We start from the raw sequence: 19,742 nt of genomic DNA, 5'->3' as shown, positions 1-19,742 counted from the left end.
CTTCAAAAATGTTATTTTGCATCCTTTTGACCTACACGGTTTCTGTCGGAGAAACCCACAGTCATTCAAGTCATCGTTCTCTGTGTGAAATGTGTTGTTTTTCTCTGGCTGCTTTCAAGATGATTTGTCTTCGGTTTTTAGCAGTTTGATTATGGTGTATCTGGGCATGGATTTCTTCGAGTCCAATTTGTTTGGGGTTCACTGAGCTGCTTCAATTTGTGAGAGTGTGTCTTTCACAAAATTTGGGAGTTGTTTAGACATTATTTCTTTACCTTTTCTGCTTCACATTTTTTCTGTTCTCCATCTGGGATTCTGATGACATGAACGTTAGACCACAGGTGCGTGAGACGGTATGTTTTTTTCAGTCTTTTGCTCTTGGTTTAAATTGTATCATTTCTTCATATGTCTTCAAGTTCACTGCCTGCCAGCTCGCTCTCGCGCTCTCTCTCTCTGTCTCTGCAGACTTAGTATTAAGCCCATCTGGTCAGTTTTTAATTTCCATCATTGTATTTTTCAGGTCTGTAATTTCCATGTGGTTCCTTTCTATATCTTCTGTTTCCTTGTTGAGATTTTCTATTTTTCCATTCATTTCAAGAGTACTTGTCTTTACTTCTTGGTGCATACTTATAATAGGTATTTTAAAGGCTTTGTCTGACAATTCTAACATCTGTTTCATCTTGGAATTGACATGTGTTGATTGCATTTTCCATTGTGAGTTGAGATTTTCCTGGTTCTTCATATGCCAAATAATTTGGGATTGTATCCTGGACATTTTAAATATTTGGGCCTTATTTAAAACCTAAGGAGAATGTTGATTTTGTTTGTTTGTTTGTTTGTTTAGCAGGCTGTCAGTCAGGTAAATCTCAGGCTGCAAGTTCTGACCTGCCTTCTGAGGCCTTTATTTTCAGTGATGGTTCTGTTTTCAGAGCATTTGCAGGCTATCTGAATCAGTCCCTGTGTGTGCTGCCCATTACCCAGTCTGGGACCTGCGTGGCCATCTGTCCAGTGGCTCATCTCCCAAAATCTCTTCAGGGTCAGATCCACGCATGCTGAGCTCAGAGATAAGCCAGGAGTTCATACACAACTTTATGGGATTGCTTTCTTGACTTCCCTCCTTTCTGTCTTCACCCTGGCCCTTCCCCCTCCTTGGAGGCTTCTTTCCGGTTCTCTGGCCCGAAAACTGGCTCTTTAATTTCCCTCTTCTGCCACGCGCTTCCTGTGACCGTGTCTGTGTCTGGGACCAGACTGCCAGAAGACACAGAGAGGATTTGCTCCCCGCTCTTGCAACCACAGCTCCTCTGATTAGAGAGAAGTGTTCTTTTCTCTCCGAGTTGTAGGAACCGGCCCACCTGCCACTGCCATTGCTTGCCGTTGCCTCGTTGCTGGCACAGCACTGCCTGGTGCCTGGGGAAGAAGAGCATGGGGGCAAGCCAGGGGATTCCCTCTGCTCTCCACAGAGTTTATGAGTTCCCTTTCCTCCTCCTTGGGCTTTACTTGGAGCTCTTTTTGTCCTTGCTTGGTATGTACTTCCAAGTTTTAGGCTTCCCTGGAGTCCAGGCGAGGCACTACCGGAAGGGGAAAAATGGCAAACTCACTACAGGTTTGGTAGAACTTAGAATTCTGGTGTCTTTCCCCATCCTGCTTTACACCATTTGCTTTTCGGAGTCCTCAGATTCCATGCATTCTGTCCAGGAAGCGAGAGACAGAGGAGAGTCCAGAGCTCTTACGTTCTATCACTGCACTTTGGGTCAGATACCTCATTTAACCTGAAACAGCTCTGGAAGGGTTATACCCACTTCAGAGAGGAGACTAGACACAGGTGGTGAAGTGATTTCCTCCAAATCATAGAGGTCATAGCGGTGGGGAAAAATCTAAAATCTAAGCCAGAAGTATCTTGTTTCAAAGTTCATCAGGTTTTTTTTACTTTCAAGTAATTTCTTCTAATATGCTTTTTCCCCCTACTTAGTCATAGCTACTGAGGCATACACCACAAATTGGAACAGGACTATTCAATTATAGTGAATTTGAACCAAGCTTATTTAAACCATTTCTATTCCTAAATTTTGCAGGATTTGAAGCTTCTAATGCTTTATTCAATCTAACTAATTTTATTCAGCAAATACTGTGAATTAGCTAAGCATTGTGCTGTGTGCGATTCAGAGTTAATTCGGAGATAGCCTAGCCTCAGGATGTTTCTGCCCTGCTCGGGAGATTTGTGAATGCAAACAATAAGTACAATACAATAATGATAAAAGAGACAAAAAATAAAGTGCAGTTGGAATTGAGGGGAGACATACTTCTAAGTAGGGAAACAAATGCAGCCTTATACTTCCACTGGTAAAATGAGAAAAAAAAAAAGGTGTCAAATAAAGTATCTGTTTACATGTGAGACAGGACCACAGAAACTGTCACTCTAACAATGCTTGTCCCCAAGTGACTTCTTACAATGTTATGAACAGATCAGTTTTATCGTTTATGTCTGTTAACTTCCCCCCCAGCTCTCCCCAAGCAGCTTTTTTATACTAATGTAAATTCTGAACAGCCCATTTGGGAAAGATTTAAACAAACCAGAAGGGTTGCAGACGTTTTATTGATCACAGAGGTTTAAGGAGTCAAAAATGACCCTTCACGAATTATATTTATTAACATTTAGAACTTTGAGTTAAAAATATTTTTTTTTCTGTTTTCAATAGAAAAAAAACATTTGTTTGCATAGGAATTCATGAAGGTGACCCAACCTGGAAAAAGAACTATTCACTGTGGCCTTGGGGCTCTTGTGACAAATTAGTTCCTTCAGAGATTGTATTCAACCCTGAGGAGTGGATTAAACTTACAAGAAATATCTATAACTGGACCGAAGAATATGGAAGGTATGACCAGCAGCTGTATTTTTCATAGCAGTTTTGTGTGCTTAAAAAACCTACTAAATTTTGAGGTGCCCATGCATATTTTTTATTTTTTTTATTAGTTATTAATACTATTATTTGCTGCCCATGCAAATCATAATAGAGAATATGTATTTCTTATCTTCATGTTTGAAGAACAGTAGGGAGATGGGAGGGCAAGGGGGGCTGTGGTTGGGTGGGCTCCCCAACAGTTCGGGGCGTGGCACCTTCCACCGCCAGCTCTCATGATGCCATATTGTCCGTCATCCTCTGTCTCGCACCCTCAAAGCGGAAGACATCCCTTGCCTGCAGTAGAGCTTTACGAGTCACCGTGTCCCGTGATAGTTTGCACAATGCATGAATGTACCCTATTTGTCGTTCTTTGGGAATGGCAGATAACTTCTCTCTGGGGGGAGACTGGCCTTTGATGAGTAACTCGTTCTTCACAGTTGTTCGCCATTAGCCTGATTGTGTTGTTTGGGGCATGATCAGTCTCCCTACAAGCATCCCTACAGAGCTGACTCCCGTATGGAAATTGAGTCACCATCTATAGAAATGGGTCTCCCTTGCCTATTTTTAAATTATGAATTATTCAAAGATTAGATAATTATTGCTTATAATTCAAGAACTGGCAAGATGATATGAAAAATGCTACAAAGGGGCTTTGGATTCATTTATGAGCAAACAGACCACATTGCACCAACCAGAGATGGTTAAGCAGGTCTGTGTCAAAGTACTCAGTAACCATCATGAGGAAAAGGTAGAAAATCATCTATTCTGGGGCACCCGGCCGGCTCAGTCATTGGAGTACGCGACTCTTGATCCTGGGGTCGTGAGTTTGAGTGCCACGTTGGGCATAGAACTCACTTAAAAAAAAAAAAAAAAAGGAAAGAATATAACCTTTTCTGCAAACAGCTGCCTAAAGTACAAGTACCTAACACTACTCTTTATGTCCATTCCATCAAAATAGACACATAATAAGAAATTTAATTGGGAGAAAGAAAAATCCAGCAGATGGTTTAGCCAGTGTCCTGTGAGCAGCATCCTGGCTCCAGCAGTGATGTTAGCAAAGCCAGGAGCCCCTTCTCTGAGGCTTATCGCCTTGCTTCTTGGCTCTTTGGCTCTCGGCTGCGTCCATAGAGCGGCGCAGGCCGCGCCCCTGCCCCGTTGCCCATCTAGCACTTCTTAAGGAACAGCTGGCTCTTCAGATGCCTCCAGCCTCTTCCCACTAATCCTTTGTCCGCTCCCATGGGGCACCGGGGCTCATTACGCAGATTAAGAACACATGTACCAAACTCTCAACTTCCGAGCGATCAGACTTGTCTAGGAGGGACCTATTTCGGTCCCTATCAGTACTTCAGGATCCAACCTATTTTATTTGCCTTGGAAGATTATAAAACAAGGATTACGTGTCTGTAGCCGGCGGAAAATGTCACTGTTTTCTTATAACTGCAGGTTTGACCCATCTTCTTGGGAATCTGTGGCCAACGAAGAGATGTGGCAAGCAAGGTGACTAGCCCACACTTTTGTGTTCGCTGTCTGTTTTGGGGTCAGTGGTGATAATAAAATAGTGTTGACGAGCAGTCCTTTTGTTTGAGGCATCGTGCTCATTGCTGTACATTCATAGTCTCATTTCGCCCTCACAACAACCTATCAAGAAGTTGCTATTATCCCCATTTTACAAAAGGACAAACTGGAGGGAGAGAGGTTACTTGTCCAAAGCCAAATGGCTACACGTGATAGAGTCTAGAACTCCCATGTGCCTGACTCAGGAACACTGCTCTGCTCTTATGCTCTCCTGCCTCAACCAAACCAATGATGCCCCGAAGCCATGGGTAATGTGCCGGTTAATTATTTAAGCACTTACTCAGTACTTCCTAGAGGCCAGACACCATGCCAGGTTTGGAAGCTACACACAGGAGGACAGCACAGTTGCCACCCTCAAGGAGCTCACAGTCTAATGGAGCAGACGGACTTATTAAGAGATTCGAATATTAACGTGCTAGGTGCTTGCTGTTGTTCCTGTCTGGGCCACTGCGCAGTGACGTTCTGGATGTTCTTGGTTCCTGTCGCTATTTTAAAATATTTAAAATGTCTAACACTGACAGACTTTGGCCTAAATATAATAGAAAAGTCCTCAGTGGCATTCAGATGGGGATACCAAGTACATAGGAAGCATTTCCTTCAGCAAAGGAAGGGTGCCCAGTCTGAGCCAGAGACTGTGCTTTGCACTGAGGATTCAGTTATGATATAAAGGATTTACATAAGTTTAAAGAGGTCTTTAAAAAATTGTCAAGAAATAGAGCTTCAAAATAGCAATTACAAAAATAGCCGTACTGTTGTTTATGCAGCAGTGTTCTCCAAAAAGTCAGGAAACAGTGTATTGCAAGTTATCAGCCTAGTCATGGGGACAAATCCTTGCTTTGAAGAACTGATCAAAGATGCATCGTGTGTTTGCACAATTCTTCGCTGTGGTTGAATGTAGGGAAGCTGGGGAAGAAATCACATAAAAGAAGAAAGCAGGTCATTATTCAGGCAGGTATTGATTTAATGGGTTTGCTGAAGACAATTTGGATGAGTTCATGTGGTCAAAGAGTCTAGCTACCTTTGAAGAACCGGTCACACATGGCATGAGCCGTTGCGATGGGTACCTTCAGGGCTGTGCTGACAAACTCAGCGAGTCCCCCTTCCCCTTCCCAGCTGCTCTCGCATGACTGGTGTACATCTGGCGGAGAACCGATGTATAATCGTGACGACGAACATAAGCTTTTTCCTAAAAGCTTTGACAAACAGTGTGAATGCAGCGTGTTGGCTGCGGGGAAAGAAGGGGTTGCTGGCTGGTTCAGAGTAAACTTCGATGAATATGAGAGAGGAAAAAGTATGCAATAAAGGGTTTTGTATGTTCTTATCCGTGGGAAGTCTAGCAGATGTAGCTTTAAATGTGGGATTTGACAACATGATTTTAATGAAGGTTCCCCTCCCCACCCCGCCTTCCAGGATGAAAACACCGTTCTTCATCTTTAACTTGGCAGAAACCGTGAACTTACCTTCAGATGTGAAGGCTCAGCTCTACACTCATGCGTATAACGTACGTTACACTTTTTATACCTGTGAATATGTTTGGTGGGAAGGTGGTGGTGATCGGAGTGGAGAGTGTGTATCGCAGTAGAGTTTTTACTTTGTCGTTTCTCGTTTTATTTGGCTTTATAAAGCGGTATAAGTGGAAGACTACTTGTGTGTGTCCATGTCGTGTATGTAATGTCTAAAGTAAACCGTGTGGTTGGCCGATGATAGCCCCTTCCCAAAGATGCCCTTGTCTTCATCTCCACAACCTGTGAGTGTACGGACGGCCTTACATGACAGAGGGGACTTTGCACGTGTGATTAAGTTAAGGATCTTGTGGCGGGAAGATTATCCTGGATCGTCCAGGTGGACCCAGTGTAATCATATGGCCGTTCTAAGGAGGAGGCAGGAGGGTCCAAGGCAGAGAGGGAGAGGTGATAATGCAAGCAGAGGGCAGAGAGAAAGATTCGAAGGTACTGGGTGGCTGGCCTGGAAGGGGAGGAAGGGGCCACAAGTTGGGAAGGGCAGACAGCCTCTGGAAGCTGCCAAGGGCAAAGAAATAGATTCTAGAGCTTCCAGAAAGAACACAGCCCTGCTGGTTTTACAAAAACCTTGACTTTATGTATTTTTACCTCCGGAAGTGTAAGATAATACATGTATGCTGTTTTAAGCCACTTTGTGGGTGGTGATTTGTTCCAACAGCAACGGGAATAGGAAACAGTTGGAAACAATTGGAACAAGACACAGCCCCCACCAAACAAGTTCTGACAGGTGGCCCTCCGTGCAGACGTCCTGACCTTGCTGCCCTTGAAGCGATAGGTTTGTGGCTGATTGGGATTTCGTGAGAAAGATTACGGGTCTCGGAGAGTGGCTCTGTCCTGGGACTGTGGCTCCGGGAGGCCAAACCAACCATCAGAGGGCCCAGCCACGTGAAGGCTCTGACGCAGGTGGCCCTCGCTGCGGGGGATCAGGAGGACAGAGCAGAGGCTTGCTGTCACCCCGTTTTAACGAGCCCCTGCTTTTCTGTGATTCATAGCCCTGGGCTCTTCAGACACTTTCAGAGACCGTCTGGGAGCCTGCTGTCTAGGAAACAGATGTCCTGGCAGGGGCCCGTGAGAGCCGAGCCCCGGAGCCGTCTGTGTGAGCCACTGAGGTGTTTGTGCCACCCCCAGGCTGCGGTGGGGCTGCCCAGCCAGGGCACTGGCTTAGCCCTGAGTCCAGAGCGCACAGTGTCCCATCGGTACGACTCATTTTACTCCTGAATGTCGTGATCATGGGTTCGTTGTTTATTCATGTATTCACTTGCTCATGGAGCATTTATTGAGCACCCAGTCTGTACCCAGTATTGTGGAGACGACCAAGCATTGTCCCTGCTACCCAAGAGGTAGCAGCCTGCAGAGGGAGACAGAAGGTAGAGTCCTCAGTTACATTCAGTCTTGGAAGGGACGTGAAGGGTTTACAGAGGAGCTGTGGGCACCGCAAGCTGTACATGCGTCCACCCTCCTGGAGAGGGGCTGGTGAGGACGGGAGGGGGCCTTCGGAGGAGACGTCACCGGAGCGTCATCTTGAAAGAGCAGAAGAAGCTGGCCAGACACATGGTGGGGCAGAGTAGTGAGAGGGTGGGCGTGGGAGGACAGTCCATGGGGACAAAGGCAGAACCCTCTGAGGTGCCCACTTGGGGACAGCAAGGGGTGGATTATGGGAGACGGGAGCTGGAGTTCTGTCTGGCAGTTGGGAGGTCCAGGTTCAAGGCCAGCTCCACCGTGAATTGTCAACTGTAAGTCAGTTCACCTTTCCAGGCCTCAATTTCTTCTAAAAATAAAAGTGGGGCTTAAGCTTTATCGATTATCTCTTGTGACCTTGTCATGTCCTAACCTGTTCATCTCTAATACCCTGTGATTATGTGAAAACCAAGTAGTATTTAGTGGGGGGAAATCTGAGACTTACTGTTATTTCATATTCTCATCAGTGACCTGGTGGTGATCAGCTGCGAGGCCACTACTGAAGCTAATTCATGGATTTTTGGTCCCTTTGGGCTTGTAAAGTTTACTCTTTTCAGTGGACACAAGACCATAGGTCTCTTCTTTGCATATGTCTCCAGATGTGTGATCTTGTTTGCAAGACAAAGAGGGTCAAATACTTGATGGGTCTACACAAATCCATCCCCTGGTACTGGCTTTTCAAGAATATTCTTGTTAGGTGTAAGACATTTTTGTTGTTATTTATAGTCATCCACTCAATAGCTCATACAGAACTTTAAGTTTGGGGGACCTTAAGTTTGGGTGTAGTGGGGGAGCAGGGAATATCCCTACTATCTTTGGGAATACATTTGTTAAATGGGTGTCCCCAGTAAACAGAACAGAGTCTGCTAAGACGAATGTCACAGTAAGACATACAGGAGGAAATATAATTCCACATGATGAAAAATGACCGGCATCTTAAGATACATCACACGTGGCTTAAGGGACACCCAACATAAGTCGATGATGTGTCAGTAACAAGTGTTCTAGAAATAGGTAGTATGCTCGTTCCAATAGCTAGTGACTATATAATGGGGAGGACACGACTGAGCCTCTCATTCTCTTGAGTCGTTGGGGAAATGCTCACTGAAGGCCTGCCTCTGTTTTGAACTCCAGAACCTTGGTAGGACTTTGAAAACTTGGGAAAGCATTGGATATTTGACCAAGAGAATGGAAGAGGGGGAGGCTAGCTTCATAGCTTTGATGTACATGCAAGCACAAGGTGACTGTTCCCTTTTTTCTGGAGGGAAAGAAGCGAAGGGGAGAACCGCTTTAAAGCCAGCTTGAAGACTGAAGCTTATTAAATACCAAAATGACACATCAGACATGAACTCTGGGATTTTTCCTGTGGATGCTGTTTAAACAGTAGGTTAGGTAGGGTGCATTTATCTGCCCTGGAGTAGAAGGTGGGGCGGTAGCTAACATACTAGGTCCCTTCCGGCTGAATGATGTGAAGGATGCAGTTCTAACTGCAGAAGCCCTTGGCCCCGGAGAAAGCATCGTTCCTTCTTCTGTGCGCTTGCCGAGTCTGTGGCCGACCTCCCGTTCCTGCAGATCGAACTCCCAATTCGCCAGCCCTCAAAAAGCCTGTGGAATTTCCAAATAAGCAAGTCTAGTATTCCATTGTGCAGATTTAGGTCTACGTTATTTGTTAAATTTTGGTGTTTCTCCCTGGAAAACTCAATATCAAAGACTCAGACTCTGTCCAAATTCATACTATCTGTGATGTTGCAAAGAAAAATTCCTGATTTCCATGGGCAAAATGTTAACTATCGAAATTGTAATTGTAGGGTGCCCTGAAGATTTTTAGTATCTCGCTCTAAAGGATGTCTCTTAAATTCTCTTATGCCTATTCGATCGATGATGGATTTGTTTGAGCTGGTTTATTGTTGCCATTGTTATTGCTGTTGTTTCTAATGTAGAGAGAAATTTATGTGAAAAGGAGGGTCAGAATTTTAAATTTCTTCCTGTTCTTTTTCCATGCAGTTTTCTAAAGAAAGCTGTTTTTTTCCTCCAACAGCTAAATTTAGAGTTTCAGCCTTTCTGCCTGTTGAGTAAATAGCTTTCCATGAATTAGAACTAAATCCCTTTCCCAGAACATCTTTCTGGAGGAAGAGCATTTTGTCCGGACAGTGTGTCTTAGGTTCCCTCTGTAACATCCGAAAACCCCCAGAAGCAGTTTTAGATGAAGCACATTTGCCTCCTGCCACTGTAATAATTACAGTCACATTCTTGCATTTTCTGCATGGCCTAGCAACGATTCGATTTTTACCATAGGCTGCTTGGATTTTTCTTCTTGTGTGATTAATTCCTCTGTGTTTTCTGTGTTTTGAAAAAAAGTCAGGGGCTAACAATGGAATACCAACATCTCTGCTGTTTTTCAGCTTTATAAGGAGATTGTCTCTTTACAAAAGGAACACCCAGCGAATTGGCACAAGAACTATGCCATCGCCTGTGAGCGGATGTTACGCCTTCGGGAAAGGGGTGCAGACCCTGAAGTCTTGCTATCTGAAACCATCAGACACTTCCGTCTCTACACCCAGAAAGCAGGGAATGATCCACAGCTGCCTGACATTTTCGTTGCTCTAAAGCACCTAAGAAAAGAACTGCAAAGTCTGAGAAATAGGAAAAATGTCTGAGGCAGCAGGATGTGAAAAACCTGCTCATCGTTCAGCTTCCAAAATTCCAAAGTCCGAAAGTTTTTCCTCCAAGAAAAAAAAAAGTAAAAAAAAAAAAAAAAAATTGAAGACGAAGTCATCTTGCAGCTATGGTACAGCGGTACTGTTTAGTGGGGTGTTTGAGTGATCGCAATGTGCTACGTATGTGAATTCCGTGTATCCCATGTCAATTAGCATTTCAGTGAGAATCTTCCAGAAAACCTTCCTACTTCCTCACTCTTTCACCTAATGACTTTGCTTGATTAGATGCTAGAAGAGAATGGGCTATTTTCATGTACTTTAAATAGCAATTGTCTCTTTTATTGGGATCAGTTTTGAAGGTTAAAATTCATAAAATACTGGTAACAGACCAAAGACACATTTTGTTTCCCAAAAGTGTTTTTTTTTTAAAGTGAACCTTGCTCTGCTTCAAGTTAAAATCCTTTTTTTTTTTTTTGAGTAGCTATAGTTGTTACATAATCTCACACTTCAAGCTAAACACCAAGCCAGTGAATATTTTGAAAAAAGTTGGGAGTTTTATGGTCTTTGATAATTCTCTGAAATCATGAAAAAAATAAAGCTGATTTGTTTGCTTTCTTTCGGTTGCATAAAGTGGCAAATAAAAAGGATTTTGTATTTCCGTAGTTCATTTTATATTTATGTTTTACTTCTGTTTGGCCTCATAAATCCGGGCCCAATAATTAGGAGGCCACTGCTGCCAAAATGCAAAAAAAAAAAAAAAAAAAAAAAAAAAAGGCGTGGATTGGGGGGCGGGGAGATGGGGAAGTGGTTCAATAAATTCATTTCTGTTACAAGCATCTTTTATACATATTACTAAAGAGAACATAGTAAGAAATGCAAATAATAGTTCTTTATTTTATTATGACAGTTAATTAATAGCAACCTGTTTTAATGAATAAAGTCACTCCGAGTCCTTCAGCACTTCCTAAGTAGAGGCCAGAATCTGTAGGGATTCTTTTCCCCCCAATTGTATAGCTCCTAGACTCCAAGCGCTATATAGGCCCCTGTATAGAAATGCTCACTAATGAAGAGGGAGGGCTAGAAGCTTGTCTGCATTCAAAGATCACTGGTGAGTCATTCAGCAAGAAAAGGCCCCTTACCAGGAATAGTCACAGTTCCGTGGCATTGTACTAGCAAAAGGGGCTGATCAAAGGTCTCCTGCGGAGCTTGCATGGTTCCCTTTCATACCACGACCATAATTAAAACCACTAATTCTCTTTTAAAATGCTGCAGGATGCCATGTAGGCATCTGTCTGGAGTGTCCTTTGTGATGTCATAAGCTGTTAAGGACCAGTGCCGAGGGCTTTTGAGTGAAATGCCAGTCATGAAGGTGCTTCAAGACAAGGGTGCCTCTCAAAGCTTGACAGGGCCTTGACTGCACAATTCGAGCTGAATTTGCCCCTTGTCAGCTGCCAGTAAATAAATCTCAAAGGGGGAAAAGCTGAAGTTTCATTACCTGATCCATGGGGCTTTGTTGGTTTTGGCATCACACAGGGGAAGCTCTTGCCCCTCCATTCTCCGGATTTGAAGATGGCCATTGGACCCTGCAGAGCCTGGACAGGGTTCAGAGCGGGACCTTTTGAAGAGTGTCAATAGTTGTAACAGTTCAGCTGTTAGGAAGACAAATAAATGGAGGAGCTCATTAATCCGCTTTTGGCTCTCGGTGCCTTTTGCCCTTTTATCACAGCCTTATTAGGCTCCTACTCATCTTGAACCAGAAAAAAATGAATTGGAGTTGTTGAGTACTAATTGGCAAAGACTTTTAATCATGGGCCAAGAACTTTCACTGACTTGAAAGTAACTTCTCCACAGGGAAGAACCAAAAACCTGGTTTACCTTAAAACAAAAACCTGTTGGATTCAGCGTGGCGTAAAAATTTAAGGAAGCGTTGATAAATTGTCTAAGTTGATCCATTTGAAAGAAATCGGGTGAGATTCGGGTTTCCACTTTTCTTAAAGAGGAGAAGCACAATAAAATTCAAATGAACATTCCCTGGACATGTGTTGCTTTTCTGGGTTCAGGAGAGAGACGGCTTGCGCGGTGCCTTGGGGCGACGGCACCTCAGTACATACATGGACGGGAATGTGCATTTGGGCATCTGTATACACGTGCTGTCGGAAGGACCTTATGGAAAGGAGTATTTCTTATGTGTGGCCTTAAAGCATGGCAAATGAAGGCCTCTTTTTGAGGCTATCTGCCTGTTGAGTTTGCGTCTATAAGGAGGCGCGCCGTATGTATGTCTGAATATATACTTCGTGTATTGACTGTGGTCAATGGCACATAGATTCTTCTCTACAGTATACTTTGCACAGCGGTGGCTTTGGACCACTCTCTCTTTGCAAAAGCAGTAATATATATATGATGGCCCAAGGTAGGGTCATAATTATTGAAATCGCTAAAAACCATCAGTACATGAAAAAAACAGCCAGCTTGGGCGCGTTGGGCTTCATTCCCAGATCAACCGTTCTGAAGGATTCTTTCTCTTGTGTGCCGTTAAGCAAGTTGCTTTCTTTTTCTTTCCCTTACTTTTCCTTGGCTGGTGCACAACGACCACCAAACCCGACAGAAGGGGTCTCCTTTAGTCTAACCCCCGGACATGGAAGAGCATGTGAAGGAGGTGACTTCTCATGCAGGATTTGGCCAGGATCCTCCTAGCAATGTCCCCGGAGTGCCGCGGCTTGGCAGGACGACAGGAACCCCACAAGGCCAACTTCTGCCTGGACTTTGGCCTGAGGAGCAAGTGGGAGCCGGCAAGACTGCCCGCCTCTCCCCGCTCTGCGATGCCCTCCTGGCCAGCCCCGGGCTGGCTGCACACTGGAGCGTGGGGCAGGGACTGCGGCTCTGGACCCTCGAACCAAGCCCCCCAGCCCCACGTCCACGGAGGGGAGCTAGGCTCCGTTCTTACTGTTGACTCTCCCCTTTGCTCTGTGTTTCTCAAAGGTCCCATTTTAAAAAATGCTTTTGTCCTGTGACTCAAAATAAAGCCAAAATGGAAAGGCATCAATTACTAGTAGACTTCTTGAGGTCTTCTAATAGACATTGTGAAATGTTACCTCCGTTCGTCTTCCTTGTATTTTCTGATGATAGAGCCGTTATGTTTACTTAGCTTTTATGATACCTAAACAAAGCTCATTTTGAGTGTTCAGGGTAATTTTTGGATACCCAGCTGATTTCTTTAGGTCATCAGGCTAGGATATATGAAGACTAGTTTTTTAAATTTATATTTTAAAAGTTAAACAATGTGAATCCTTAATCACAGTTTCCACCAATATCCCTCAGAATTTAGAAATGTTGATACTTTTAATATTCAGGGAAAAAAAGCTTTAATAGCAGAGGTTGAAAAAAAAATGGATCCTGTTACAGCAAATCCTTTCACTCTGTTTTAATGCTGGTATATTTTATAAATGCACCAATGTAGGGTATTACTGTTCTTCTTAGTGGCTCCAAGTCCTGTGGTTAGGTGAAGAAATAAAATTCTAGCCCAGGAAAAGAGTCACACTGCTCTATTCATCCTCATATTTTGTTGTGGATGCAAAATCATTCTAGAGCGTATACTCACAAACAAATAAGTCCTGTTTCCAGGGATTCTGAGAACATCTAAAGGCCAGGATCTTGGCACAGCATTACAGAGCAAACAGGGAGCTACAGCTTTAGCAGCGATCATATTCAATGAAGACGTCATTGTCAGTACCCTCAAAAGGTCTGTTTGATTTGGATCAGCATTGGACGGTGGAAAAAAAGCCTCAGGAATAACACAATGTGTTTACCTGGATATAGGAAAGCAAACTAACAGGACTATATCTTGAGAAAGGGATTTTTCTGGAAAAAAAAATTCTGATTGCTCTTCAACACTGTAATATATATCTGGTGGAAAGGATATGTACAAAAGGTTAGCTTATGTCATATTGCAAAAAGAAAAAAGTAGGGGGAGAGATGGCTAGAGGCTCCAAAACTATAAACAGGAAGCCCGCAGTTATTGACCTGTAAGTGGAGTTGTCTGAATCTTTTCCTCAGATCCCAGGTGTTATTGGTTGGGGTTCATTTTCAATGACATAGGTATTGTGATGATTTGAGAAAAGTCGTGTTGATAAAGTCGAGAAACTTGCAAGATACGGATCGAACACAAAGGCAAATAGCTGGCCCGATTTCCATCCTAGTGATGGAGCTTCTCCAGCAGCCCAGTAGTCTTGCCGCCTCCATAGTTGCCATTAGGTGAGGAGGATGTTAAATAACACTCTAACAAAAGGTAAATAGAAATCCAGATCTAAGATTTCACCCTCTCATAATTTCAGTTGTTTATAATTTGCTGCAAGTCTGTATAAATAGTGTCAGGGGAAAGAAGTACAATAGGAGTATAGTCTTTATATTGGTAAGCTAATTGTAGATTATAGATTATAAACTGATAAATGGACATTATGTCCTGTTTTTGAAAATATGCACACCATAATCATCTTCTATGTAGAAATCTTACCTAAAAAGAGGTGATTTTGTAATGTAACCTTTTAAAAAAGATAATTGTGAGATTTCTCTCATCTCAATGAAATATTCCCTGGATGGTTGAACCATTGGAAATACCCTTCCCACCTGTGGTTGTTGCTTATATGGAAAAGTGTGGGCCATCGAACCCAAAAGAGAACGCTGCTTGGGAAGTGAGACCCAGTTTTCTCATCGTGGGCTTATGGTGGGATGGAACCTACATGGGTCACCTGATACCCTAGATCCTTGAGTGTCGTTCAAGACACAAGAAATCCCAGTGATACCCTGGCATGCCAAGGTGTGAACTCAAAAACTGCAACAGGGGCCATCTAGGATCTGAGGACAGGGTAAAAGATGCAAGGACTAGGGTCTTCTTGTAGTATCTCCCCTAAAAATACGTTCCCAAAGTGGAAGGAAAACATTATATAGTTGTATTTTTATTAATAGTGCTTTTAAAAGTTAAACAAAAAACAAAGACTCTTTTAAAGTACTCTAGCAAGAGTGCCTGGGTGGCTCAGTGAGTTATGTGTCTGACTTCAGCTCAGGTCATGATCTTGGGGTGGAGGGATTGAGCCCCACATTGGGCTCCCTGCTCAGCGGGGAGTCTGATTGTCCCTCTGCCCTTCCCCCCCACTCATGCTCTCTCTCCCTCTCTCAAGTAAATAAACAAAATCTTTTTAAAAAATTACTCTAGCAAAAGCTACAGAAACTTTAAAAGAGGTTGTTTATAAATGGAAGATGATTCATTTATCAAAACACTAGGGTTCCTGTGACTCTTCGGTTTAACAAGTGAGAGGAAGTTTCAAAAAGTTTTGTTTATAAAAGAATGAAAACCCAAAGTTCAACTGTGCAGCACTTAAAACGGGAAAGTTCACTGATGAGAGCACTCGTACTTAGTGGTAGTTTTTATTTAGTATGTCATAATGTGTTCACTACAATTAGAATACATTCCTTCAATATTCCTGCAACTATGTGTCTCCATAGTTTTTATATTTTTCTTTCAGTGATCAGAATTCTTTATTTTTTTTAAGATTTTTAAATTTATTTGCTTGAGAGAAAGCAAGGAAGAAAGAGCACAGAGGGCGAGGGAGAAGCTGAGCAAGGTGCCCAACACAGAGCTTGATCGCAGGACCCCAGGATCATGACCTGACCCAAAGACAGATGCTGAACTGACAGAGCCACCCAGGCGCCCCTCAGTGATCAGAATTCTAACCACTAACCTACACGACCACCTGCGTTCCCCTCGAGGCCGTTCCTCAGGGCCCAGGATTATGCCTGGTTCTGGTGTTTGTTAACCTGGGTCATGGAGTCAATTTAGTGAAAATTAGGACCATCTTTTTCTTAATGAAATAGAGTAAAAATATCATGATGCATCCAAGGCAACAAGGATAAGTATTCTTTCATGAAACTTCTAGTTTCATTCCTTGCATATGTGTGTAGTTGCATGTATAACACATATGCTATGTGGGGTGTGTGTGTGTATGTGTGTGGTGTGTGCCTGTGTGTAAAAAGCACTTGCGTACAAATATATATATGTGTGTGAACTAGGTCATAATATAAAATGTATTTCTTATTGCGGGTCACAGAAAAGAATAGATTGGAAAGCCACTGGCTGAGTGGAATTTATCTAACTTTAGTGAACGTGAATGCCAAAAAGTTAGTTAGGGATCATCTCATATAACCAGCACAATGAATCTAGTTTGGTGAATGAGGAACAGGCCTACACTCAGTAAGCGACTTGATTTATGTCACACAGCTAGGTAATAGCAGAGCTGGGACCAGAGCATGACTGTGATTTCCATCACAGGTAAGTAAAACCAGCTACATTCCACTGTCTGTTGTGTGTCACATTAAAATTCCCAAATAATGCGGCCATATTAAAATTATGATAGACTTTTCTAGAGGTAAATTGTATCTAAGCTTGAGAACTGTGTTGTAGGATATTGTTTAAAAGCTATACACTGACCAGCTTTCTTCCCCTTCTCCAAACTTCTGGGACATAATTTCTTTTTTTCCCTTCCCTTTTAGGCAGAGCCTGCATCCTTGGCCTTTGACAGAGAATTTCCCTATGCTTCCTGGATTTAGGAACATATATCCAAATTAAAATGCTTTGGTGTGGTAAGAAGAAGTCACTTAGAAATCTTGGGACTTGTTAGCATAGATTATATTCCAGCTGAATCATCTACTGAAAGCTCCGTTTGAAAAATGTTGCCCTAATTTATATATCCCTTACCCCTTCTAAGCAGGGTTCATAGCATAATAGTATTTCTGTGTTTTGCAGAAGGAAATATGTCCCAGCTCCACTGGAATGTTCATTGAGTTGGGAATTAGACTTTTCTTCCCAGAAACGAAGGTCATCTAGAGCTAGTGTTCATGATAGTTCTGTTTGGTTTGGCCAGTCTATTAAATTTTTTAAGTGTCCAGAAAGGCAGATTCCTCTTTGGAGGCCTAAATGTCTGGTTTCCTAATTGTGAACATTACCAATTCAGTGTTTAGGTAATAGTGATTTCTTCCAAATTTGGCTCTTGAGTCCTATGTATGATTTGTAAAAATATATAACTATGGTAATATCAATAACTATTATGGTTGTTGATAAAACAACTAATTCCATTTAGTAGCCATCGAACGGCTTCAATGATCTGAAATCACCTAAACGCCCTGCACTTACTGTCAGAGTCGGAAGTAGTTTGGCCCTTCCTCTTTGGGAAGCAAATACGTCTGGTGTAGCCCTAAGACAAAGACCACACGAACCGTGCTGCACACTCTCTGGGCTAAAGGTGAAGGTGACCCCGTTGGCAGCGTTAGCATTTATGTGACAGTACTTTTCTCCTTCTCCGTGTCCCTTGTGAACAGTCAGTCGATCCACAGAACCCGTGCCTGTTGAATATTATGAGCCCGTAACAAGGTACTGTGTGAACTGACACAGGAATCGAACAAAACTAGAACTTGGTTTTAAAGCAGTTCCTGGAATTTTGGTAAGATGGAGATTCTATGTTCCTTTTTTTTTTTTTTTTTTTATAGTGCAGGACTGTTACAGGATTAAAGAAATACCCTAACAAAGACCTTTGTCTCGTCCCTGAAAGTGCCCATCTCAGTGCCCTCCTGGGCTCATTTTGTCCCTAAAAGAGCAAAGAGCAGAAACTTAGTCCTTCCCAACTCTTCCACTTACTCTCCCAGGTTCCAGACTATTTCAGAAAGCACAGGCCTTTTGTGGATGGCACTAGAAGCACTATGTCGTGTGGTGATCAGAGCTAGACTCCCAGCTCTGCCATTTACTAGCTGGATGACTTGGAGCAAGTGTCTCTGTGCCTTAATTTCCTTTTCTGTAGAATGGGGATAGATCAGATGTACCTGAGGACAGGTCTGTAAGGATGAAGTGGGTGGCTATGTATAAAGGGCTTCGAACATACCAGCTGTTCACAGTGCCAGCTGTTTTCATTAATATGCCAGCAAAACCAGCTCGCACCCACTTTTACACCTCAGTAAAATAAGTCTAAAGAGCCTTCCGCGGACTGCTGCTCTGCTTCTCTCTTGTATATTTTTAAAAGTCCTCACTAAATAGGCGTCTGGGAAACTTAAATAGTTCAATTTAAATTACAAGGATAATTATAAATAACGTGTTACTTTATATATACTTTATATAAATATACTATATATATATATTATATAACTTATATGGGAAACTGGCAATTAGAAGAGAGTAGCCAAGAAGCACTGAGCAGACGAAGAATTGAAAGCAGTCCCGTGAATAAGAAAAGCATCGCAGTCTGTGAGCGGGTGCGTGTACACGCATGCGTGCGCGTGCACCCAAGTACGATCCGTCCCGTGTGACCCCGGTACCCTGACGGTCCTTCCCTCTTCCTATTGGTGCATCTGCAAGGAAGCTTCAACGTTACTACCATTTGCATTCTCTCCCCCAACTCGGATTTTGCCATCTGGACGTCTGATTCTACCTTCCCCCAAACAGCGTGGATTCCATTTTTCCCAGAGACCTCTGGAAGAATAGTCTCCTCCTCGACCCAGCTTCACGGAGCACTTAGAGGACTGGCATGGGGAAGAAAGCTTGGAGTCCTGAACTCAGGACTGCTGCTGGGCTCCTAAAACCACGCTGGGACAGCGTCCTGGATTTCCCCGTGGGGATGAGTGGAGTGCCCACCAGTATGTTCAACAGATGACTACAGCATCCACTCACCTATTTTTTTTTTTAATTCATTTCATCAAAACACATTTTTTGAGTTCCTACAACGTGCCAAGCCTGGATACTGGGTTTTCGGAGAGAGGGGGGAACCAGACAGACAAGGGTCTGTCCCCTGTGGAGCTTCTATTTGCAGAGGGGGAGAAAGCCAAAATGCAAATCTTCCAAATCTGCCCAAGGGTCCTTTTTCACCACCACTACTACTCTTTAACCCCACTGAGGGTATCACACCTGTTTCTTCTGTCACAAATGCTGATGAGAAACTGTTGACCACCACACCCTCCATACAAATGAACAAGTTCCCACCCATGGAGAGGTCTGCATCTCATTCTCAGGTTATCTAGAGTCCTGCTGGGTCCACAGAGGGCTGCACTGGGCCCACTGCCATGTGGTCCTCCTCTTCCCACCCCCCACCCTTTTCCCACTACCATCCACCTATACTCTGCCTTCCCTGGCTACCTCTTGTCCTGCATGTCTCGATGGCACCGGATTAAAAAGAACACTAGTGCTGGGGCGCCTGACTGGCTCAGTCGGTACAGTATGCGACTCTTGATCTTGGGGTTGTGAGTTTGAGCCCCATGGAGAGTGTAAAGATTACTTAAAAAAAAAAAAAAAAGAAAGAAATACAGTGCTGTCTACCAATAGCAAAGGAGCGTCCTCACTTCTCTCATCGCCTCCCATAGTAACAGAGAAAGGAGGACACAGGTATGAGAAGCTGGTCAAGTGCTCTTAGGCTCGTGCCTACCTCTCTTGAGACCCACCACTCGGGTTCTAGAAGTGCGCTTATTCATGCAGGCCTTCCACACGTGCCCTCGCTTAACTTCACTGCAGGAAAGGACCAGGTCCCCCTTCTACAGAGCAGTGAGAAGAAATCAGCACTTCTGTGGTATTCTTGCCCAAAATGTATAACCTGCTTTCCTTGTGA

General features: G+C 43.4%; 1 protein-coding gene across 4 annotated transcripts in view; it reads left to right on the top strand.

The window, feature by feature from the left end:
* The window catches only part of TMEM260 (transmembrane protein 260), a 72,532-nt gene extending 53,091 nt beyond the window's left edge, over positions 1 to 19,441 (top strand). For 2 of the 4 annotated variants that reach the window (XM_045810596.2, XM_045810595.2), the window contains 4 exons: positions 2,694 to 2,870; positions 4,341 to 4,394; positions 5,883 to 5,973; positions 9,853 to 10,215. In XM_045810596.2, coding sequence (XP_045666552.2) covers positions 2,694 to 2,870; positions 4,341 to 4,394; positions 5,883 to 5,973; positions 9,853 to 10,107 — 577 coding nt within the window. In that variant the 3' untranslated portion in view covers positions 10,108 to 10,215. Of the gene's footprint in view, positions 1 to 2,693; positions 2,871 to 4,340; positions 4,395 to 5,882; positions 5,974 to 6,650; positions 7,794 to 9,852; positions 10,216 to 16,650 lie in introns of those variants that run through there. The other 2 variants (XM_045810597.2, XM_045810598.2) reach the window with 2 other exon arrangements.
* Positions 19,442 to 19,742: the final 301 nt, after the last annotated feature.

The sequence above is a fragment of the Ursus americanus genome, chromosome 26, assembly GCF_024610735.1.
Source record: "Ursus americanus isolate L20-20 chromosome 26, mUrsAme1.1.p, whole genome shotgun sequence".
Classification (NCBI taxonomy): Eukaryota; Metazoa; Chordata; class Mammalia; order Carnivora; family Ursidae; genus Ursus; species Ursus americanus.
The sequence above is the reverse complement of the archived record's forward strand: the minus strand, read 5'-3'. Positions and strand labels throughout refer to the sequence as shown.